Genomic DNA, 21,327 nt, shown 5'->3' on the forward strand with positions numbered 1-21,327 from the left:
CTCCACTTTTTTTGTCTTGGTGGGGTAGAATAGCATCCATCAAAATGACCCTAGCACCTCAAATTAATTACACTCTCTCTATGCTTCCTCTTCTATGCCGGAAGTCGTTTTTTCATTGGCTAAATAGGAAGCTATCTGAATTCATTTGGAACAAGAAAAAACCTCGAATTGCTCTCGCCAAGCTGAAAGCCTCTAAGATTAACGGTGGTCTTAACTTCCCGGATTTCTATCATTATTATATTGCTTCACTAGCTAAATATGGAGCTTACTGGGTTACTGACTCCTATCCCCAAGATCCTCCTGCTTGGTTTGAAATGGAGTGCTTTTTATGCACACCTTTACACATCTCCTGCTTACTAACGGTGTCAGTACCCAGACATTTGAGAAGGTACTCTTTGTTGGGTTTAGCTGAGATCTCAGTTAATGTTAGCCCACTCATGTCTCTTTGGAATAATCCCAAAATCCAAAACCATGGCAAATCCCTCTCATGGAAATGGTGGCAGCGGGCAGGTATATGGTTTGCCCATCAATTGTCTACTCTTACTGCGTCAGTTCCTTTTGATATACTTTGCTCCACATACCTGCTGCCTTCTTCTGTTTATTCACAGTGGCTCTCACTCATTGGAGTGCTGTCTTCTGTGCATATACGTTTTGACTTCATGACTTCCAAAAATACTATCCGCCATTGGTCTTTATTGACTCTATTAAAAGGCAAGGCTATATCTTTTTTCTATAATATTTTGAGAGATCATTCCTTCACTTTTTCACCTCAATCTATGAAACACTGGGATATTATACTCACCACTCCGCTTTCTGACATTGATTGGGAACTCTTTTGGTCTTCAACAAACCGCCCGCTTTTATCTTCTAGAGTTTCACAATCAATGTTCTTTATTATGTGGAATGCAGTATGGACCCCATTTCGCATGTGGAAAGCCAACTTAAAGCAAGACTCTGTTTGCTGGAACTGTTTGAAAGAGGAGGGAACTCTTGATCATATGTTTTTTCATTGTACTTTGGTCCGCTCCTTTTGGACTCAAATTTGGAACACCATACAATCTATCACTAACTGCTCGGAAGAGATCTCTATGGACATTATAATCCTTCGCTCTCAACATCCCTGTTTCGCACAATCAAACTGTCCTCCTAAGCTCATCAATACCATGTTTGTGACTGCTCTCATGCACATTCTGAAAAATTGGAAATCATCTTCGCTACTAGACTATACTTTTTGGTGGAACTCTCTGTGTATGTATCATAGATTTGAATCCTATGCATATGAGAATAAAATTACACTCCGAACCTCCATGAATTTGAAGAGCAAAAAATCACCCTGGTCATTCCTGGATTCCTATGTACGCTCTGCTTCGTAGACACTCCTGTCTTCCCTTCCTTTTCTTCTCTTTTCTTCTTTCTTTCCTTTCTTTTTTAATTTCTATTTCTGTTCTCCCTCATCTTTTTCTCATATAGTCTTCACAAGCAGTTCAAATACTTGGAGCTTTTCTTACTGCTATGGTCCTCTACAGTTAAATATATATTTGCAGATTCTTTATACACAAAGCTTTATTTTGTTTTTATGTATTTGAAATGCTCCCTGTATTTTTCAAAATACTCAATAAAAATTATTGAACTAAAAAAAAAAAAAAATGTTAATGAAGATCAGGAGTTTAGCTGGTCAAACAGCAGATAATCTGTTTGATATTGGATCTAGAGCAGGGGAGGGAACTCCGGTCTTCGAGAGCCGTATTCCAGTCGGGTTTTCAGGATTTCCCCAATGAATATGCATTGAAAGCAGTGCATGCAAATAGATCTCAAGCATATTAATTGGGGAAATCCTGAAAACCCGACTGGAATACGGCTTTCAAGGACCGAAGTTCCCTAACCCTGATCTAGAGGAAAACTGAAATCATCTCTTAAAATAGTGTGAAGATATGAGTGCTGTGGAGGAAGCACAATTTAAATTTTGGGAAAAAAATTGGTCATCAGAATTTGAAGCATAAATATTGATAAGTATAAATAAATTATTATTATTATTAATGGGAGAACCATTTATTTTTCCCTCCAATCGTGGCCATCTGTCGTCAGATTCGCAAAGATGGGAGATAAATTTGAATGGAAATGATTTGCAAATATGAGTAATTACTCCATAAATTTTCAATGAATTTTTTTAGCTTCAAGCTCACTCAGATGTTTCTGGCAGAAAGAAAATGTCTGAGTTCAATTTTTTCAGATATAAAATAATTTTTTTTCCTCTTCATGGGGGTTAAGGAAACCTTTAACATTTAAAGATGTAATAATATTCAGCATTGTATTACAGTATTGTGGGTGAGAGACCAATCTGTGAACTGCGAGCAATTATCCATTTCTAAATTGAATTCTATTGTGTGTCACTTTCTTATGCAGGCAAAAAAGCAAAATGAAAAAGTCGACGATGAGATGCAGACAACGAGCAGCATAACTCACAAATAAAACAAAATAAACATTTAGTTATAGTCAGGAAACATGCGTCCAGCAGGAAAAAACACATTTCTCCATGTCAGCATACGAGAGTAATTGCTGAATACATATCAGCTACAGACAGTTATCGCAATAAACATTCCATATGGTAATTTCAGGTAGAATGTTCATTTAAAAATTTCTGTAAAACAGCAGGATCATCATAATTCTTCCCTGAAGAAGCCCTTTCTGGAAACGTCAATTGCTCCTCCTAAACTTACTTGCTCCACTTCATCACTGATGCTGAAACCGTGGATTGAAGACAAAGTTTTATTTTATTTTTCTTTCCAGCTTATGATTTATCTTTAATCTTATCTATTGTTTTGCCTTTTGTCTTTGTTTTGTTCTATTTCTATCATTTAAATTTCTCCAGAATTCTACTGTTCAACGGCTCCCCCTTCTGCTTCTATTCCTTTCTCTCCTCTCTTCTACCTTCCAAAGTATTTAGATCAATGCTGTCTTGTTAAAATGTTTATTTTATTTTTATTTTTCCTCTAACTCTACTTTTCACTTCTCTATTACCCTCCAGGTACTTTAGTTAGATTGTGAGCCTTCGGGACAGTAAGGGAATTTTTCAAGTACCTTTCTTATTTCTAATCTTAATGTATATTTTCTGTAAACCGCTTAGAACCTAACGGATGTAGCGGTATATAAGAAATAAATTACATTACATTATATTACATAACGCTGTTATATGTGACCCTCATTCTGACTGGATAAAATAGGCCATATTGGACTTTCAGCCCTTTTAATTTTGGACATAGGTCCAAAAATAGTTTACACTATTTAGCAGTAGTATTGGAGAGATCAGGCAAAAACAAGTTTTGTTGCATTCATACAAGTTAGTTAGCTCTGGCTACTAGTAATATCTGCAGCGTTTGGAAATATCTCAACAATTTTAAGATCAGAAGTCAAAGAGAAGTTCTACGCGATATTCTATGAGTCCGCTCAATTTCTAACAGCAGAGTAAATGGTATATTCAGAAGTCTGGGTATAACAGATGGTAAGAAGACGATAGTGTCATTAACTTCCAATGCTTCAGGAAGACCAAGAATTCTTATATTTTTCCTCCTTATTCTATTGTTCATATCCTCGAGCTCAGTCTGTAGAAATTCAATTTTATTAAATCACTAGTTTTTTAGCCCATTACATTAACGGGTGCTAGAATAGATGTGTAGACTTAGGCATTTCTTTCTTTCTCTCTGCCCCCTGTCTGTTTTCCCTTTTCCCTTACTTTTACCTCCCCCATGTCCAGCAGCACTCCTTCCCTGCTCCCCCTGTCCAGCAGTAGACCTTCTCCTTTCCTTTTACCTCCCCCCTGTCCAGTAGTACCCCTTCTCCCTTACCTTCTCACTTTCCAGCATCCGCTAGGCCGGGCAGCCTCGGGGCTTTTGCTAGGCCGGCTCGCTTCGCATTATCGAAGAGGGCTGGCCTAGCAAATGCCCTGTGGCTGCTGCCACTGCTGGTCCGGGGGTGAGAAGGAGAGGCGTCATCAGTCGGAGATCGGGGCAGAAACGTTGCTGGGGAAACCGCCGCACGCGTCGTAAACCGCCAAAGTCTCCGACTGCAGATGCGGCAACATGAAGCCACAAATCAGAGATCACGGCCGCACGAAGTTTCAACTGCGCATGCGCGCTAAGTATTTCATTATAGCGGATTGTTGAATGACCATGTGTTGCTCATCAACTGCTGTTTGTTCCTCTTAAAGTTCAATTCTGCAAGTTGGGAGATTATTGTAGAGATATCTTGTATTATTTCATAAGCTGTTTTGAAGTTTTGTTGCATGAGTTCCTCAAGGAATTTAATATCATCAGCAATGGAACCAATGGTGATCTCATGTTGTTCAGGAGGCAGTTGCATATGTAAGGCCTTTCCCAATGTGGGAAGATCTTGTTTGGAGCATTTCGTTGCAGAATGAATGCTAAAGAGCCTTCATTTTTACTCAATTTCATTTACACTTTGAGAATGTAAGCATCCAAAGTTAGAATTACAGATTATTGTTAAATATAGCTGATATATCTCTTCAAATATACTTAGCCAACAGGAGAGAGTGCTTTATGTATCCAAGCTGGTTGCAGTCACATGACTCCTACCCCCTTTCATTCCTTTTTGAACCCCTTTTAATGGATGGTTTATAACTAGAAAAAAACCCTACAAAGTTGAAGGGCTTTTCTTTATGGGCTAACTCACCAGTTATTCTAGCTTCCTAAACAGGAGTAGTCTAATGGTTAGTGCAGTGGTCTGAGAACCAAGGGAACTGGGTTCAATTCCCACTGCAGCTCCTTGAGACTCTGGGCAAGTCACTTAACCCTCCACTGCCCCAGGTACAAATATCAAGTCCCATCTTCTTTCCCTTACTAATATGTGAATGTTGTTCTACCAGGATCTTCAGCGTAAGACATGCTACTGAATTATACTTGTTATATTTGAACACTGTATTATGTTTTAATTTTGTATTGTTGGTAGTATAATAAAATACCTCATTTAAATTAGGAAAGATTCAGAGAAGGACGAACAAAATGATGGAGATAGAAAAGCTCTCCTATGAGGAAAGGCTAAAAAGATTAGAGCTCTTTAGCTTGGTGCAGAGCCAGTTGAGGGGAGATGCAATAGAGGTCTATAAAATCATCAGGTGAGTGAAACAAACATAAATCAATTGCTTATTCTCTGAAAATAAATACAAAAATTAGGGGATATGCTATGAAGTTAAAAGTAGTCCAATGAAAACAACAGAAAAGAAATGTTTGTTTTTTCACTCATCACTTGTTGCCAGAGATGTTGTAAAAGGAGTTAATGTAGCCAAGTATAAAAAAGGGTTTGGACAAGCTCCTGGAGTTAAGTCAATAAACTTATTCAGAAAGTCACTACTTATCCTGGGATGCAGGAGAGGTTAATGGCATGGCATCTGGCTACTTTTGGGAATCCTGCCACATACTAACATGGAAGGAAAACAATGGACTTGATGGACCTTTGATCTAACCCAGTATGGCAATTCTTACGTTATTAAGTAGGCAGCACTGTAGGTTAACTGGAAAGAAAGAATGTAACCACGCTTCTGTACAGGGAGAACTGCTTATGAAGCCAGTACAGAGTCCACATAGGAAAGGGTGTTATAGGACACGGGAGTACTGAGTGAAGTCCAAGCTTCTCTGCAGGATATGAATATTTATTTGTGGGAAATATGGCACTTAAAGCTTGGGAAAGAAAAGAAATTGTACATTTGTTGTTAAATTAGTATTCATACACAGTTCATATTTTACTATATTTGCTGTTAATGAGAAGTACTGGTAAATAGTTCAAATTTATGTTTACCATGCATTAATAATATTTTGCTTTTATCACTGAATTAAGTACATTTCATGATCTTTATACAATCAATGCAATCAAAAAGATTAAGCATAAACACAGAAAAGGATACTGATCTGTTTGTGGTCTTCGAAAGTTCTCTGGAAGATTTGCTTCATAAAATAGCCTTGCCCTTGTATTGCCCATTTCCTGCATGCACTAAAAAAAAAAAAAGGGATGGAAAAAGAAATGAGAAACTGAACTTTTTCACCACCTTTAAGTTACATGCAGCTCTTCAAATTATTATGCACTGCCTTTACAAAGTTCATTCTAGTAATGCATGAAGAAGAACTACTGCTCAACTATACAGAAAGCCTCTGTGCAGTCAAATTCAAAAGATTTTTCTGGAAACCTTTGGGTTATTTTAACTGTCCAAGGAACTATGGCTCAGAAGCCCCCAAAGACCCTCTCTAATCCAGATACTCCCAAATCTCCTCCAAACCTATTTGTTAAATCCCTGATATCTGGTGGGTTTGGGCCAAGAGCAATCCCTATACACTCTTGCACTTTGTTGGCTTTTGAGTTCAAAATGGTGTCAGCACCTCTAGCGGTGGTCTTATGACAGTTCCACTAAAGATCAAGCTGCTGTATATAGGCAGAAAAAGATCTAGGCGTCATTGTGAATAATATGCTGAAATTTTCTATCCAGTGTGCAGTGATAGCCAAAAAAAGCAAACAGAATGATACGAATTATTAGGAAAGGGATAGAAAATAAGACGGAGTACTATAAAGCCTCTGTATTGCTCCATGGTATGACCTCCATGGTGCCTGGAATAGATAGACTGTCTGAGTCACTACATCAAGCTCCATCTCTAGCAGTATTCAAATCTAGGCTAAAATCCCACTTTTTTTGAGGCTGCTTTTAACTCCTAACTCCCACTCACTTGTAAAGTACCCATGTCTATTTTATCATTCCTGCTGTGAGAAATTCCTTAACCCCCATTTGTCCTGTTTTAGTTAGATTGTAAATTCTATTGAGCAGGGATTTTCTCTTACATGTTTAATGTACAGCACTGTGTACATCTAGAAACACTATAGAAAAGACAGGTACCGTATTTTCTCGCATATAACGCGTGCGTTATACGTGGTTTTTTCATACCGCGCATACCCTTGCACGTTATACGCGTGAGCGCGTTGTACAAAAATGTTTTTACATAGTTTCCCCCCCCTACGGCCGATTCACCCCCCCCCCCGCAGGACCGCTCACACGCACCCCCACCCTGAAGGACCGCTCGCACCACCCACAGCCTCCCGATCCCCCCCCATCATGTAGAAGCTCCTACCGGTGTCCTGCTGCTTCCTCTTGGCGGTCCCGACACCCGACACGATCGGGGCAAGAGGGAGCTCAAGCCCTCTTGCCCCCCCCCGACTCCTCGACACGATCGGGGCAAAAGGGAGCCCAAGCCCTCTTGCCCCGCCGACTCCCCAACTCCCCGACAATATCGGGCCAGGAGGGAGCCCAAGTTCTCCTGGCCCTGGCGACCCCCCCCGCTAGTTGTTCGGGCAAGGAGGGAGCCCAAACCCTCCTGGCCACGGCGACCCCCTACCCTCACCCCGCACTACATTACGGGCAGGAGGGATCCCAGGCCCTCCTGCCCTCGACGCAAACCCCCCTCCCCCCAATGACCGCCCCCCAAGAACCTCCGACCGCCCCCCCAGCCGACCCGCGACCCCCCCACCCCCGGATTGGCCCATCCGTCCCAAAGCTCCGCCTACTGGTGGGGCCTAAGGCGCCTGGGCCAATCAGAATAGGCCCGGGAGCCTTAGGTCCCACCTGGGGGCGGGGCCTAAGGCACATGGGCCCAACCCGACCATGTGCCCAAGGCCCCGCCCCCAGAAGGGACCTAAGGCTCCCGGGCCTATTCTGATTAGCCCAGGCGCCTTAGGCCCCACCAGTAGGCGGAGCTTTGGGACGGATGGCCCAATCCGGCCTCATTCCGTCGTTGGCTGCCTGCCGGACAGGCAGGTTTGGCTCCCATCTGTCCGACCAACTACACAAAGGTACGGGGAAGGGGGGTGGGGGTCGGCCAGGGGGGTCGCGGGTCGGCTGGGGGGCGGTCGGAGGTTCTTGGGGGGGGGCGGTCATTGGGGGGAGGGGGGTTTGCGTCGAGGGCAGGAGGGCCTGGGATCCCTCCTGCCCGTAATGTAGTGCGGGGTGGGGGTAGGGGGTCGCCGTGGCCAGGAGGGTTTGGGCTCCTTCCTGGCCTGAACAACTAGCGGGGGGGGGGTCACCAGGGCCAGGAGGACTTGGGCTCCCTCCTGGCCCGATATTGTTGGGGAGTTGGGGAGTCGGCGGGGCAAGAGGGCTTGGGCTCCCTTTTGCCCCGATCGTGTCGGGGGTGCCGCGGTTGGCTGGGGCAAGAGGACTTGAGCTCCCTCTTGCCCCGATTGTGTCGGGGAGTCGGGACCGCCAAGAGGAAGCAGCAGGACACCGGTAGGAGCTTCTACATGATGGGGGGGGGGGGTCGGGAGGCTGTGGGGATGCGAGCGGTCCTTCAGGGTGGGGGTGTGGGTGCGGGTGGGAGTGCGTGCGAGCGGTCCTTCGGGGTGGGGGTGCGGGTGCGTGCGAGCAGTCCTTCGGGGTGGGGGTTTGAGCGATCCTGCGGGTGGGGGGTGAATCAGACGTCGGGGGGGCATCAGGCTTTCAGGGTGGGGACAGGACTTCAAGGGGGAGAGGAGAGTTGGGGCGGGTGAAAGGAGAGTCGGGGCAGGCGAAAGGAGAGTCGGGCACCATGCGCGGTATACGGGTGTGCGCAGTATATAAAAATTTCTGTACATAAATTTGTGGTTTTCGCGCGCTATACCCGTGTGCGTGTTTTACACGGGTGCGCGTTATCTACGTGAAAATACGGTAATACTGTTGTAGTAGTACCATGAGTATTGTATGCAACTCTGATCGCCGTATCTCAAAAAAGATAAAGTGGAATTAGAAAAGTTTCAAAGAACGGCAATTAAAACGATAAAGGGGATGGAACTACACTCCCCCCTCCAAATCTGCGATTTCAGCATCTGCTGATTCAGTTATTCGCGATTTTTAAACAAAAAAAAACATTTTAATTTTTCATGCTATTTTAAGCCTTGTAAGCCCCCCTTAAGCCTCACCTAGTGGGTTTTCGGGGCAGGAGCAATCTTACCATGCTCCTGCCCCGTGCAAATCGCTCATAGGAAATGGCTGCCTTGAGCTCCCGTAGTCTCTCGAGATTGTCTAATGATTGTCGCTAAACCAGTTTGAACTGGCTTAGCGTTGACCTAATTTGCCGACTGATGTGCACAATGGCTTGCCGCATGCTTCTCCATGCGTTCATACATTCTCCGACTCTCCCATGCAAATGACCTCATTAGTATTAAAATGAGGTCATTAATATTAAAATGAGCACTTCGATTGATGTTCTAACATCGCTAAGGCATGCACTAAATCTAGCGACAGCTACTAAGGACCCAAAAAAATAGACAGGTCTGCCATTAAAAAAGAGAGGCAGGAGGGACGCCCATTCCCTCCTGCCTCAGAATCCTGTACCCCTTTCCCCGCAAAGATCGTAGTCAACTTAACCCCCTCACCTTCCTCCCCCCAACAAAGATTACAGCCACTTGAATCACACCTCCCCCCCCTCCCCCCCGTGAAGGAGGAATGCTCACTCCTTTGGCCACTCGGACCATCCCGACACCCCTGAGTGACCAAAGCCTGGAACCACTCACACACAAACACTCCCTATTGAGGGGGGCCTTAGGTATCTGGGCCAATCAGAGTCTTAGGCCCCTCCTCAATACATCCCAGGATGCACTGGGAAGTGCAAGGCCCACCACTTTGAATTACCCCAGCCCTTGAGGAAAGGGAGAGTCACAGAAACCACAGACTTAAGCAAACAAATTAAAAGACAGAAAAAAAACAACCTCCACCTCCTCCACAGTGACAGCCTCGAACCCATAATGGGCGGGAGGATTCACTCATCCCCAGATAAGTAAATACTTTTAAAACCAATAGGAGAAAATATTTTTTCATTCGGAGAATAGTTAAGCTCTGGAATACGTTGCCAGAGGTAGTGGTAAAAGCATATAGCGTAGCTGGTTTTAAGAAAGGTTTGGACAAATTCCTGGAGGAAAAGTCCATAGTCTGTTATTAAGATATGGGGAAGCCTCTGCTTGCCCTGGATCGGAAGCAAGGAATGTTGCTACTCTTTGGGTTTTTGCCAGGTATTAGTGACCTGGATTGGCCACCGTGAGACCGGGCTACTAGGCTTGATGACCATTGGTCTGACCCAGTAAGGCTATTCTTATGTTCTTATGCTGGCAAAAGGAAGTATCATTCAAAAAATGTAGAAACAAAGTTTTAACTCAGACTGTTTTTCAAATGGTAAATGCAATAGAACTCTGCTCAGAGACATGAAGGCTGATCTCTCCGCCTCACCCACCAATCATTGCAGTGTTCAATAAAGATTCACCTCAAAACTCGTGTTCATAATGTATGCTATTATTATAGTTGAGTTAATTACCCCTGTAGTGCTTTTTGACTAAGTCGGCAAAAGGAAGTGAGCATCCCTCTTGCCGGCTTTCTACAACAAGGTACGAGGGAAGGTCTGGCTATTCTGACCTGACTCCCCTCAGACCACAAGGGCCTTCTCTTGGGGATTTGTTGGTAGGGTGTTGGGAGGGGTCCAGATTTTGGTCAGTCAGGGGTGTGGGAGTGATCCAGGGGAGCTGAAGTAGGAGGGAGTGGGCATCCTCCTGACTTTCTTTTTCTCCAGGGGCCTTCATTATGTTTATTTAAGATTTGATATACCGCTCCTGCATTTTACTGACCTAAGCGGTTTACAATGTATCAAACTAAAATGAAATTAGGTACTTGAGAAAAACTACCCTATCTGTCCCAAAGGCTCACAATCAAGCTAAAGTACCCGATTAAAATAAAAATATGTAATACATTTCTAAGATCAAAAATCAAAGAAATAGAAAATAGAAATAATGAAAGAAGATAAAAAATTAAAAATAGAATCAAATAACTTTAAGGGCTCCTTTTACTAAGGTGCATTAGGGCCTTAACGTGCGGAATAGCGCACGCTAAATTGCCGTGCGCGTTAGACCTTAACGCCAGCATTGAGCTGCTGTTATTCTAGAAGCGTACCGCGAGGTTTAGCGCGCAGTAATTTTGTGTGTGTGCTAAAAACATTAACGCACCTTAGTAAAAGGAGCCCTTAGAGATAGAAAAGTCTCCGAGGTGGCTTGATAGTAAGTTCAGTCTGCAGAACCAGGTCAACCGGCTGTCACCAATCACTATCAGAAACCATGCCAATGAAAACCACCATGACACCAGTCATCGGACAGGCAAAGCTAGGTGCCGCCGACAGCAGACCCCTGAAGTGAAGTTCAGTTTCCCTTCGATGTGTCCAACAACGCAGCTGCAGGAGTGCAAGTCTGCCAAGGAGAGGGGGAAAGAGGGCAGGCCACAGGAGATCCTCCGACGCTGGCATCAATCCACTGCTGGTGACCACATCGGGGCTGTGCTGCATTACGCCAATGGCTTCTCCCTTCTGCTGCTGGACAAGAGCCCGGACAGGGAAAGCTGTGTTGAACCAGCTGATATCATTAGGGGGTGGCTGTCATCAAGGGGGGGGGGGGGCGGCAGCACTTTTTTAAAAATTAATGGGGACAGGTATTGTGCGTGTGTAACACACACACACAATATATGTGCCACTAAAAAAAAAAAAAAAGTCTTGCTGCCCTGAACAGCTGAGTGGCAGAAGGCTGCTTCGGGGCTTCCCCTGCTGCTCAGCTGTTCAAGCTTCTCTTGCTGGCTTTGTGCATGTGTGAAAAATCACTTTTCCAACAACTGGTGGGGTGGGATTATGGCTGACCTCCGCAAAAAAAATTTGCATGCCCATTCGGTTGAACACCGATCACCATTTTAAAATTAGTCAATGAATCAGCCCCCAGTGACTCACACAGTCTTAATGATGATTTTTAGTGCATCCAGGCCCTGGTTCTTAACAAAACTTGATTCACATTACAACTGAAAGCCACTGTATGTTATACTAAACAGGTATGATCACCTAAATTCTATAAATGGTGCTAAAATTTAGGTGTACGATTGGGCATGCAATTATAGAATAGGGCCGGTTATGTGCCTAATACAGTTGGCACTATACTGGCACTAAATTGGCAAATAATTGGTGATAACTGGTATTAACAAGCACTAATTGGTACCATTTTTTATTTATTTTAAAAATTTCTTACACTACAGTTCTGAGCGAGTTACAGGAAAACAATTTAAAACATCTAATTAATGCTAAACAGCAAAGATATATAAACAGACATGCTCTTATTCTATGACCATTGCGCACAAATTCTCTTGTAAAGAGGCATTAAAGGGCATGGGCGTATCAGGAGTATTCCAACTATTCTTATATACACTTTATAGAATAGCTGTATCTATGTGTGCACTGCCATATTAAGGTATCATCATTTACCACTAGATAACAGAGTTATAATAGATTGGAAACTATTACCATTAGAAGACAGAATAATATTAGATTAGAAACTCAATATATTAGAATTGATTAACTCCTCAAACCCATACCAAACTAGATATGTTAGGTACAATGATCACCACACTTAGTACCACCATGAGAACCACATCTCCAAATTATACACACGCAATCCTTCTGATACTCCTGCTCCTAACTGACTGGAAAGCAACTGCAAACAATATATATCTAATACCAATCATAGCAAACTCCAAAGGAATTACCCAACTAAACTGGCATCTCACAATAGACAAAAACTCAAACCATCAGTCTTACACATACCAACCTTCCCCTAAATCAACAAGTAGAAAACTAACAAACACATACAAAACCAAAAAACAACCCCAACAAGATCACTCATATACCTGAAAACAACTCACAACATACCAATAGAATACACCACTCAAGTGTACATATTTGAACCCTTACTAGCATATCTCGAAGCCTTAACATATAAAATCTTAGATCCTCAAACCACACACGAAAAAGGACACCAACTAGACATTGCAGCCTACATGTCCCAACAGTCCACACAACCAGAGATCCAAACGCTCCCTTTGGTCTGATCACTACACATACTCCTTCGAAATCAATTGGACCAGTAACAAAAACATTCCAACTACTTAACAAACAACTTACAACTCACACAAACATATAGATCCCACCACATTCTGGTCAAAAACAGACATCATAATCCAATACTACACACCCAAAGACTTCATCTCAAATTGGAACCATCTAAGTACTGCAACCCTGGACGAACTAGCCCCAGAAAAACCCAAAACCAAAATCCACAGAAAATCAGACAAGTGGTTCGACAACGAACTACTCCAACTCAAAAGACAATGCAGACAACTAGAAAGAAAATGGAGAAAAAGCAGCCAAGAATCCACAAAAACAGTATGGATAGTAACAAACCGAAAATACAAACAAAAACTGAACGAAAAAAGAAAGAAATACTATTCAAAACAAATAGGAGAAGGACCCCAAGACACAAAAAAACTATTCCAGCTACTAAAAGATCTCACAGACACCACTCCCTACATAGTCAATAGCAACTCCCCCCTCCTTCAGCCACCCTCTTAGCCACATATTTCAAAAACAAGATTACAAACATCAGAGCCTCATTCAACTGAACCCCCACACACATAGACACATCATTTCCCCCCACAGAAAAAGAACCAGTCGCAGCAGATAGAACCTGATCCCATTTCTCACCCATACAATGGTCAGACTTCAACAATCTATATAATAAATACAGCCATGCAGCCTGCGACCTCAACCATTGCCCCTCATACCTACTGAAAACCTCAAGTACATTATTCTGTTCCCTGCTTCTACAATGGATACATTCTTTACTACTAGAGGGAAATTTCCCACAAGAACCCAGCAAAATCATCATAACTCCGATATTAAAAGACCCCAAAGAAGCAACGGACCAACCATCCAACTACAGACCCATATCCTCAATCCCACTGTCAAGTTGATAGAAGTCCTAATAGCCAAAACTTTAACCTCATACCTAGATAATCACAACTTACTCCACCCCACACAGTCTGGCTTCAGAGCCAACTAAAACACGGAGACCCTACTAGGAACACTAATGGACACTGCCAGACAATACCTCTGTACAGGCAATAAAATCCTGCTCATACAACTAGACCTCTCTGCAGCCTTCGACTTGGTAGATCACGACATTCTTCTATAAACTCTAGACTCCATAGAAATCTCAGGCAAGGTACTTGCATGGTTCAAAGGCTTCCTACAATCCAGAACCTACAGGGTTAAAATAAAGCAAGAAAATCAGAATCATGGTCCAACCCCTGCGGAGTTCCCGAAGGATCACCCCTATCACCCACACTATTCAATATATACATAGCCTCCCACAGCTCCTACCTAGCAAACATGGCATAACTTCATACAGCTATGCAGATGACATCACTATTCTCCTCCCCTTTGACCACCCAGAACCCACCATTACAAGCACAATACACAGAACACTCGAAACAGTAGGAACATGGATGACAGAGCACAAATTAAAACTTAACCCTGACAAAACAAACTTCATCCTCCTAGAAAACAACAAAACTCCAACCTTAACAAATCTAGTAATAAACTTAATCTCATACCCCATTCAACCCACACTAAAACTTCTGGGAGTAATAATTGACAGAGACTGTATCATGCAACCACAAATCAACAAAGTAATAAAAGCATCGTTTGTGACCATGAGAAATCTAAGACAAATCTGAAAATTCTTCGACAGGAAACAATTCCTACTTTTGGTACAATCTCTTATCCTTGGACTAATAGACTACTGCAACATACTATACCTCCCATGCCCAGCGACCATGATAAAACAATTACAAACAATACAAAATACTCACTGAAAATAATATGACCATATCACAGAAGCATACCATGACTCACACTGGCTTCCAATACAAACAAGAGTACACTTCAAATTCTACTGCCTACTTTTCAAGGCTATTAATGGAGAAAGCCCAATCTACTGGAATAACCGACTAACTCAATCCTCCTCAACCAGGCACAGGAGAACCCACTCACTATTCACACACCCATCATCTAAAAATGTCAAATAAAAAAAACTGTATGACAACCTAATAGCCTCCAAAGCAGCTAAACTGGACAGACAAATCACCATTCTGTTGGCATCGACCACAGGCTACAAAACCTTCAAGAAAGATACTAAAACCATACTCTTCAAAAAATACATAAAACCCATCTAGCACGGCCAGTCCCTACCCAAACCCCACCTACCCTCTCTATATCCTTAATATACTCTAATATGCTTCTAACTACCCAACAAATTCTAAAATGCTTCTAATTACCCAACATTTATCACCTTAAGATCTCTACAACTCTTTGGTAATTCTTATTACCCAACATTTATCACCTTAAGATTTCGACAACTCTTTGGTACTTCTTAAGTAACTATTATGACATCTCTTATGCTATTCCTGTAAACTTTTATGTAATTCTTGATAACTTTGATGTAATCCGCCTTGAACCGCAAGGCATTGGTGGAATAGAAATCACTAATGTAATGTAATCATTTATTCCAACCATAAACATGGCATAAGTGATCACTGTGAAAGTTTGGGGGGAAAAAGGAAAGACCAACCTCCATACCTCAAAGCGCAGCAACAGGACAATGGAGATGACCAAAGAGCCAGTGTGCAGTCAAAGGTATCGTTGGAAAGGGTCCTTTATTAACAACCTCTCATAACGTATATGGGAAAGCAGATTACTGCTTAAAGGACTCAACACAGGCCATGTTTCAGCTGTACTGCCTGATTCAGGAGTCCAAATATAAGTGCAAAAGTGAAAATAGAAGACGTAAAATGTTATACACGAATCACAATATGCAGTATGGAACCTCTGTTGTTTTGGCGGGTTACATGTCTCCAAGATTCTCATACCCTGCAGCACTAATTGATCATGTCAATTCAGGGTAGAGACACAAGATAACTCCTGGATGTGTTAAAGAACAAGTAAAACTACAGCTCCCAGCATGTTACCCTTAAGCAATAATGCTAATAAGGGGCCTTTTTAAAGATACTTTTGGCTGTACAAATCTTCGGGGAATACCCAGTCAAAAATTCAAGATATCTACAATGAATAATCATGAGAGAGGTTTGCATAAGCTATCTCATGAATATTCATTGTGGATAGCCTGAAAACCTGGGTTTGCCCCATAGACTCTAACATAGTAACATAGTAACATAGTAGATGACGGCAGTTAAAGACCCGAATGGTCCATCCAGTCTGCCCAACCTGATTCAATTTAAATTTTTTTTTTTTTTTTTCTTCTTAGCTATTTCTGGGCGAGAATCCAAAGCTTTACCCGGTACTGTGCTTGGGTTCCAACTGCCGAAATCTCTGTTAAGACTTACTCCAGCCCATCTATACCCTCCCAGCCATTGAAGCCCTCCCCTGCCCATCCTCCTCCAAACGGCCATGCACAGACACAGACCGTACAAGTCTGCCCAGTAACTGGCCTAGTTCAATCTTTAATATTATTTTATGATTCTAAATCCTCTGTGTTCATCCCACGCTTCTTTGAACTCAGTCACAGTTTTACTCTCCACCACCTCTCTCGGGAGCGCATTCCAGGCATCCACCACCCTCTCCGTAAAGTAGAATTTCCTAACATTGCCCCTGAATCTACCACCCCTCAACCTCAAATTATGTCCTCTGGTTTTACCATTTTCCTTTCTCTGGAAAAGATTTTGTTCTACGTTAATACCCTTTAAGTATTTGAACGTCTGAATCATATCTCCCCTGTCTCTCCTTTCCTCTAGGATATACATATTCAGGGCTTCCAGTCTCTCCTCATACGTCTTCTGGCGCAAGCCTCCTATCATTTTCGTCGCCCTTCTCTGGACCGCCTCAAGTCTTCTTACGTCTTTCGCCAGATACGGTCTCCAAAACTGAACACAATACTCCAAGTGGGGACTCTATCAAAGCATGGTCTGGAATTATTAATAGGATTTGTCTGCAATATTAAAATCTGCATATCCTTATAATTTAGATTTGTACCACTTAAATTGAGCCAATTAGAAAAAATGATGATACAGGAAGAAAAGCATTATGCTGTCTGCGCATATTTAAAAAATTAGCTCTAAATTTAAAATGCAAACAGTGGGAACATATACAAATTTAAAAGAACTGCAGAAGAAGCACAGTTATTTACCATAAAAGATGTTATCCGGGGACAGCAGGCAGATATTCTCACATGCGGGTGACATCATCCATGGAGCCCGGTAAAGACAGTGTCAAAAGTACATTGCCACTAAGGACTCCTTTTACTAAGATGCGCTAGCAGTTTTAGCACACGCTTACCGTGCGCTACAATGCCGTGAGCGCTAAACACCAACGCCTCCGTAGAGCTTGCGGTAGTATTTTTCATTTAGCGCGGGGTTTGCGCACGCTAATCTTCAGCGCACGCTAAAAACACTAGCTCAACTTAGTAAAAGGAGCCCTAAGTTTTTAGAAATTTTGCGACTGCCCGCATTTGCACTTGCCTGAGTGCCTTCCCGTCAGACGTTAGTTCACGGTACCTCAGTTCCATAAGCAAGCTATGAAACCAACCAGGGGAGGTGGGGGGGGGGGATGTGAAATTATCTGCCTGCTGTCCCCGGATAACACCTATTATGGTAACTGACTGTGCTTTATCCTAGAACAAGCAGGCAGCATATTTGCACACGTGTGACTCCTTGGCTTACTGAAATGGGATGGAGGGAGAGCTGGCCATTAAGAAGAAAATAAATTCTGTAATATTGCTTTGCCGAAATGACCATCTCTGTCAACTGAGGACCAAATAGCTGCTTTGCAAATTTCTTCAATGGGAACATAAGAAAACCACTGCTGCTGCCACAGTTCGTACCTTTTCAACACCCCTTCTAGTAAATTTAAAATAAGTGATCGAAAATATATTTCTTCCCTCAATGTAAAATTAAGCTCCGAAATTCATTGCCAGAGAATGTAGTAAACAGTTAGCTTAGCTGGGTTAAAAATAATTTGAACAAGTGCCTAAAAGAAAAGTCAAGAAACCATTACTAAGATTTTAGCTCTCCGTGCCCTCCACATAAAGGTGTCCACTATTGTTTGGAACATTTTTTCATACCATCTCTGAACCCAGATCAGGAACATTTGATATGGATATAGTAGTTTAGGGAGCAGCACCATTTTTACTTGGGCTACTCGCTCCATTTTGATATCAGCAATATTTCTTTGATAAATCTTCACCCAGTCCGCACTAAAAAAAAAAAAATAAAAAAAATATTCCCATATATTTTAATTCTTTGTCTGCCCATTATAGAGGAAAATGTGACAGGATAAATGGTGCACATAACTTTCTGGCAGGACTTTTGATTTGGCAAAAAGTTAATACAGAGGCCTGAAAAGAAGCCAAATTGTTAGATCAGATCTGTGAGGCTAGGAACGTTCTCCTTAGCATTATGTATGAAAAGTAGCATATCATCTGGAAACATACTGATTCTGCACCCTTATCCCCCTAGTCCGAATCCCTTGAAACACCAGCAAGCTTCTAATCATTATAGCTAGGGGTTCTAGGGAGAGTTTGAAGAAAAGGGGGAGAGAGGCATTTGTAGTGAGAATTTTGTTCTTTTCGTGTTTATCAATGACTGAGAAGTAGGGGCTTCCTAAACAAAGTGACAATCCCATATTGTTGCACCACCCAAAAGAGGTAGTCCTTTGTTGATCTAGGCTCTTAAAGCATAGTGTCCTGGCTTTGATCCTAGTCTCTTAAGGCAGATCTGAGCTATAATTTCCAGAGAGTAATAACCGTAGCATATGAGCATACACAAGAAGTCTCCACCCCCTCTCTTTTATCACGTTGCACTGCCGAGCAGCATAAGCTAAATGCTGAGCCACCCATAGGAATAGAATGGGTGGCTTGGCATTTAGCTTGTGCTGCTTGGCAGCACAGCTTAATAAAAAAAGGGGGAGGGTCTGTTCTTTTCTGAAATTTACTTTATAGAATAAAATGTAGTTCATTTACTCACAATTCATAGATTCTCAGAAAGTTGTTGCTCTAAGGCAGTGGTCTTCATTGCAAGGCCCATGAGCCAATGGAGGCCCACAGAGATCTTCTGGGTGGCCCATACTGCAGTCTGGGGTTCTATACCCACCCTCACAGGGTCCAACGCCTCTTCTTCCCAGCAGTCACTCTTTGGGCCACTAACAGTGTGAATGAAGTAAACAGACTACCTTCGGTGTCCCACACGCAGTCCGGGGTTCAATCCCCCTTTCCACCGCCCACCTCCCAAGAAGGGGAAAAAAGAAGAGATATGGACAACTGAAGGAAGGAGGGTAGGTGAGAGATACCAGACTAGGGAAGGTAAAGCGAGAAGAGAGATACCAGACCACAGGAAGGGGGAAAAAGGAAGATGTTGGACTACTGAAAGAGTAAGGAAAGTAGGAGAGATAGATTCTAGACTAAGTGGGGGGAAGGACAGAGATATGACAGACCATGGTAGGAAGGAGGGAAGTGAGGGAGAGGAGAGAGATATCAGACCACAAGAAGGGAGAAAGGGGAGGGATATCAGACAACTGAAGGGGAGAAGGAAGGAGAAAAAGATGCCAGACCATAGAAGGGAGGAAGAAGGAAGGGAGAGGACAGGAGAGAGATACCAGACTACAGGAAGGGAGAAAGGTAAGGAGAGAGATGTCAGACTACTGGAGGTGAAAGGGAAGGATAGAGAGAAGCCAGACCAGGTAAGGGGGAGGAGGGAAGGAAAGAGATGCCAGACTGTGGGATGGCGAGGAGAAAGATGTCAGACCACCAGAATGGGAGAGAGAGGGAGGAGATAACACACAGGGATGAAGAGGGAGGGAGGAGATAATGCCCAGAGATGGGAGGGGTGGGGAAGGAAAGAGAGATGGAAAAAATGCTGTTTAAGAAAAGATGGGAATACAGGAAAAGAAAGAGGGAGGAGATGGTACATATGGATGGAGGGGAATGGTAGAGAGAAAAAGATGGTGCATGTGGCTAGATGGGAAGGGAAGACATGGAAAAGTAGATAGATTTGAGAAAGAAGCAGAAAAATTGAAGAAAGTTGAATATTAAAAGTTAATGCCAAAGATGGATGTAGAACAAAACACAAAAGATCCCCTCATCAATACTGGGCAAGTTTTTCAAAAAAATATCATCATATAACATTTAAAGGCTTTTAAATATTTAAATGTGCTCATAAGCTCTTCAGCAAGGCGCTTGAATTTTAATCATAACACATTGAATGGAGCAAGGATTCTTGCTTCTATTGGAGTGGCAAATGTTATGGCTCTACAAAAGCTGTTTAACGGTAGACCACTTATCTGAAAAAGTCAGTTCACGGCTCCAACACAGTCTGTGTTTCGCTACGCTACATCAGGAAGCCTGAAGGATAAGCTGATTTTATTTGCAGTGTGCAGTGCCTAAGAAGAACAAAAACGTGCTATGAAAATTGTGCTCATAGTTATTATTTGAGCAACTTGCCCAGTATTGATGAGAGGGGGGGTCTTTTGTGTTTTGTTCTATTTTGAAAGTATTGCCCCCTCAAGTGGACTGTAATTTAAAATCCCTGGTCTGTTTGGATCAAAGATGGATGTAGGGCCGAAAGTGAAGAAGAGAAAAACAGTAAATGGATATGAAGACTCTTGAAACAGAGTTAAGAGTACAGACAGAAGGAAGTGCAACCAGAGGCTGGGAAAAGATGATTAGAAAAATAAAATCACCAAACAACAAAGGTAGGAAAAACTATTTTATTTTTAATTTAGTGACTGAAATAGTTTTGAGAATTTACATCTGCTGTCTATATTTTGCACTAAATCCATTTATTTCTATTTCTCTGGTGTTGTACTGCATGCAGAGACTGGCATCTTAGGATTTTGTTAGTGTACAGTAAATTAGGAGTTTTAGCTTGTGGTCCTGTATTTGCATAGCGTTTATCTGTGTTCTGCATGTGTGATCAAGGCCAGGAGTTCTGGTAGGAATGAATGTCAATAAGTGTTATTGATGTCATGGTCCAAAGTAGGATCATATTTGTCATCTCTCTTTCACCACTTTTGGACCCAAAATGACCCTCATTTAAAAAATTAGCCAAGACCACTGCCCTAAGGCAAGAGACTTTGTAGTAGCAGGTGAAGATGGAAATTTTGAAGAGAAAGAGGTTTTATAGCAGAGGTTGGAGAGTCATCAGGTAGATTAAAGTAGTTCCAGAGTGAAATCTGAGTAGTGCATATATGTGCTATGTGTGTGGTAAAAAGACAAGTTTGGTTCCAAGGGAGGCAGAGAAGCACATGTGCTTCTGAGAGAAGATGGAGAGAGAGGACACCAGCAGCAGGCAGAGCGAGAGAGAGAAAGAGAAGACACCAGCAGCAGCCAGAGAGAGAGAGAGAGGACACAAAGCAGACACAGAGGGCACTTACATACGTAACATCA

At 42.6% G+C, this 21,327-nt stretch overlaps 1 protein-coding gene across 3 annotated transcripts in view; it reads right to left on the reverse strand.

Moving 5' to 3' along the window:
- SMAP1 (small ArfGAP 1) overlaps positions 1-21,327 on the reverse strand; it is a 324,870-nt gene that overhangs the window by 186,377 nt on the left and 117,166 nt on the right. For all 3 annotated transcript variants that reach the window (XM_033937092.1, XM_033937091.1, XM_033937093.1), the window contains one exon: positions 5,915-6,000. In XM_033937092.1, coding sequence (XP_033792983.1) covers positions 5,915-6,000 — 86 coding nt within the window. The remainder of the gene's footprint in view (positions 1-5,914; positions 6,001-21,327) is intronic.

The sequence above is a fragment of the Geotrypetes seraphini genome, chromosome 3 (genome assembly GCF_902459505.1).
Source record: "Geotrypetes seraphini chromosome 3, aGeoSer1.1, whole genome shotgun sequence".
NCBI classification, from domain to species: Eukaryota; Metazoa; Chordata; class Amphibia; order Gymnophiona; family Dermophiidae; genus Geotrypetes; species Geotrypetes seraphini.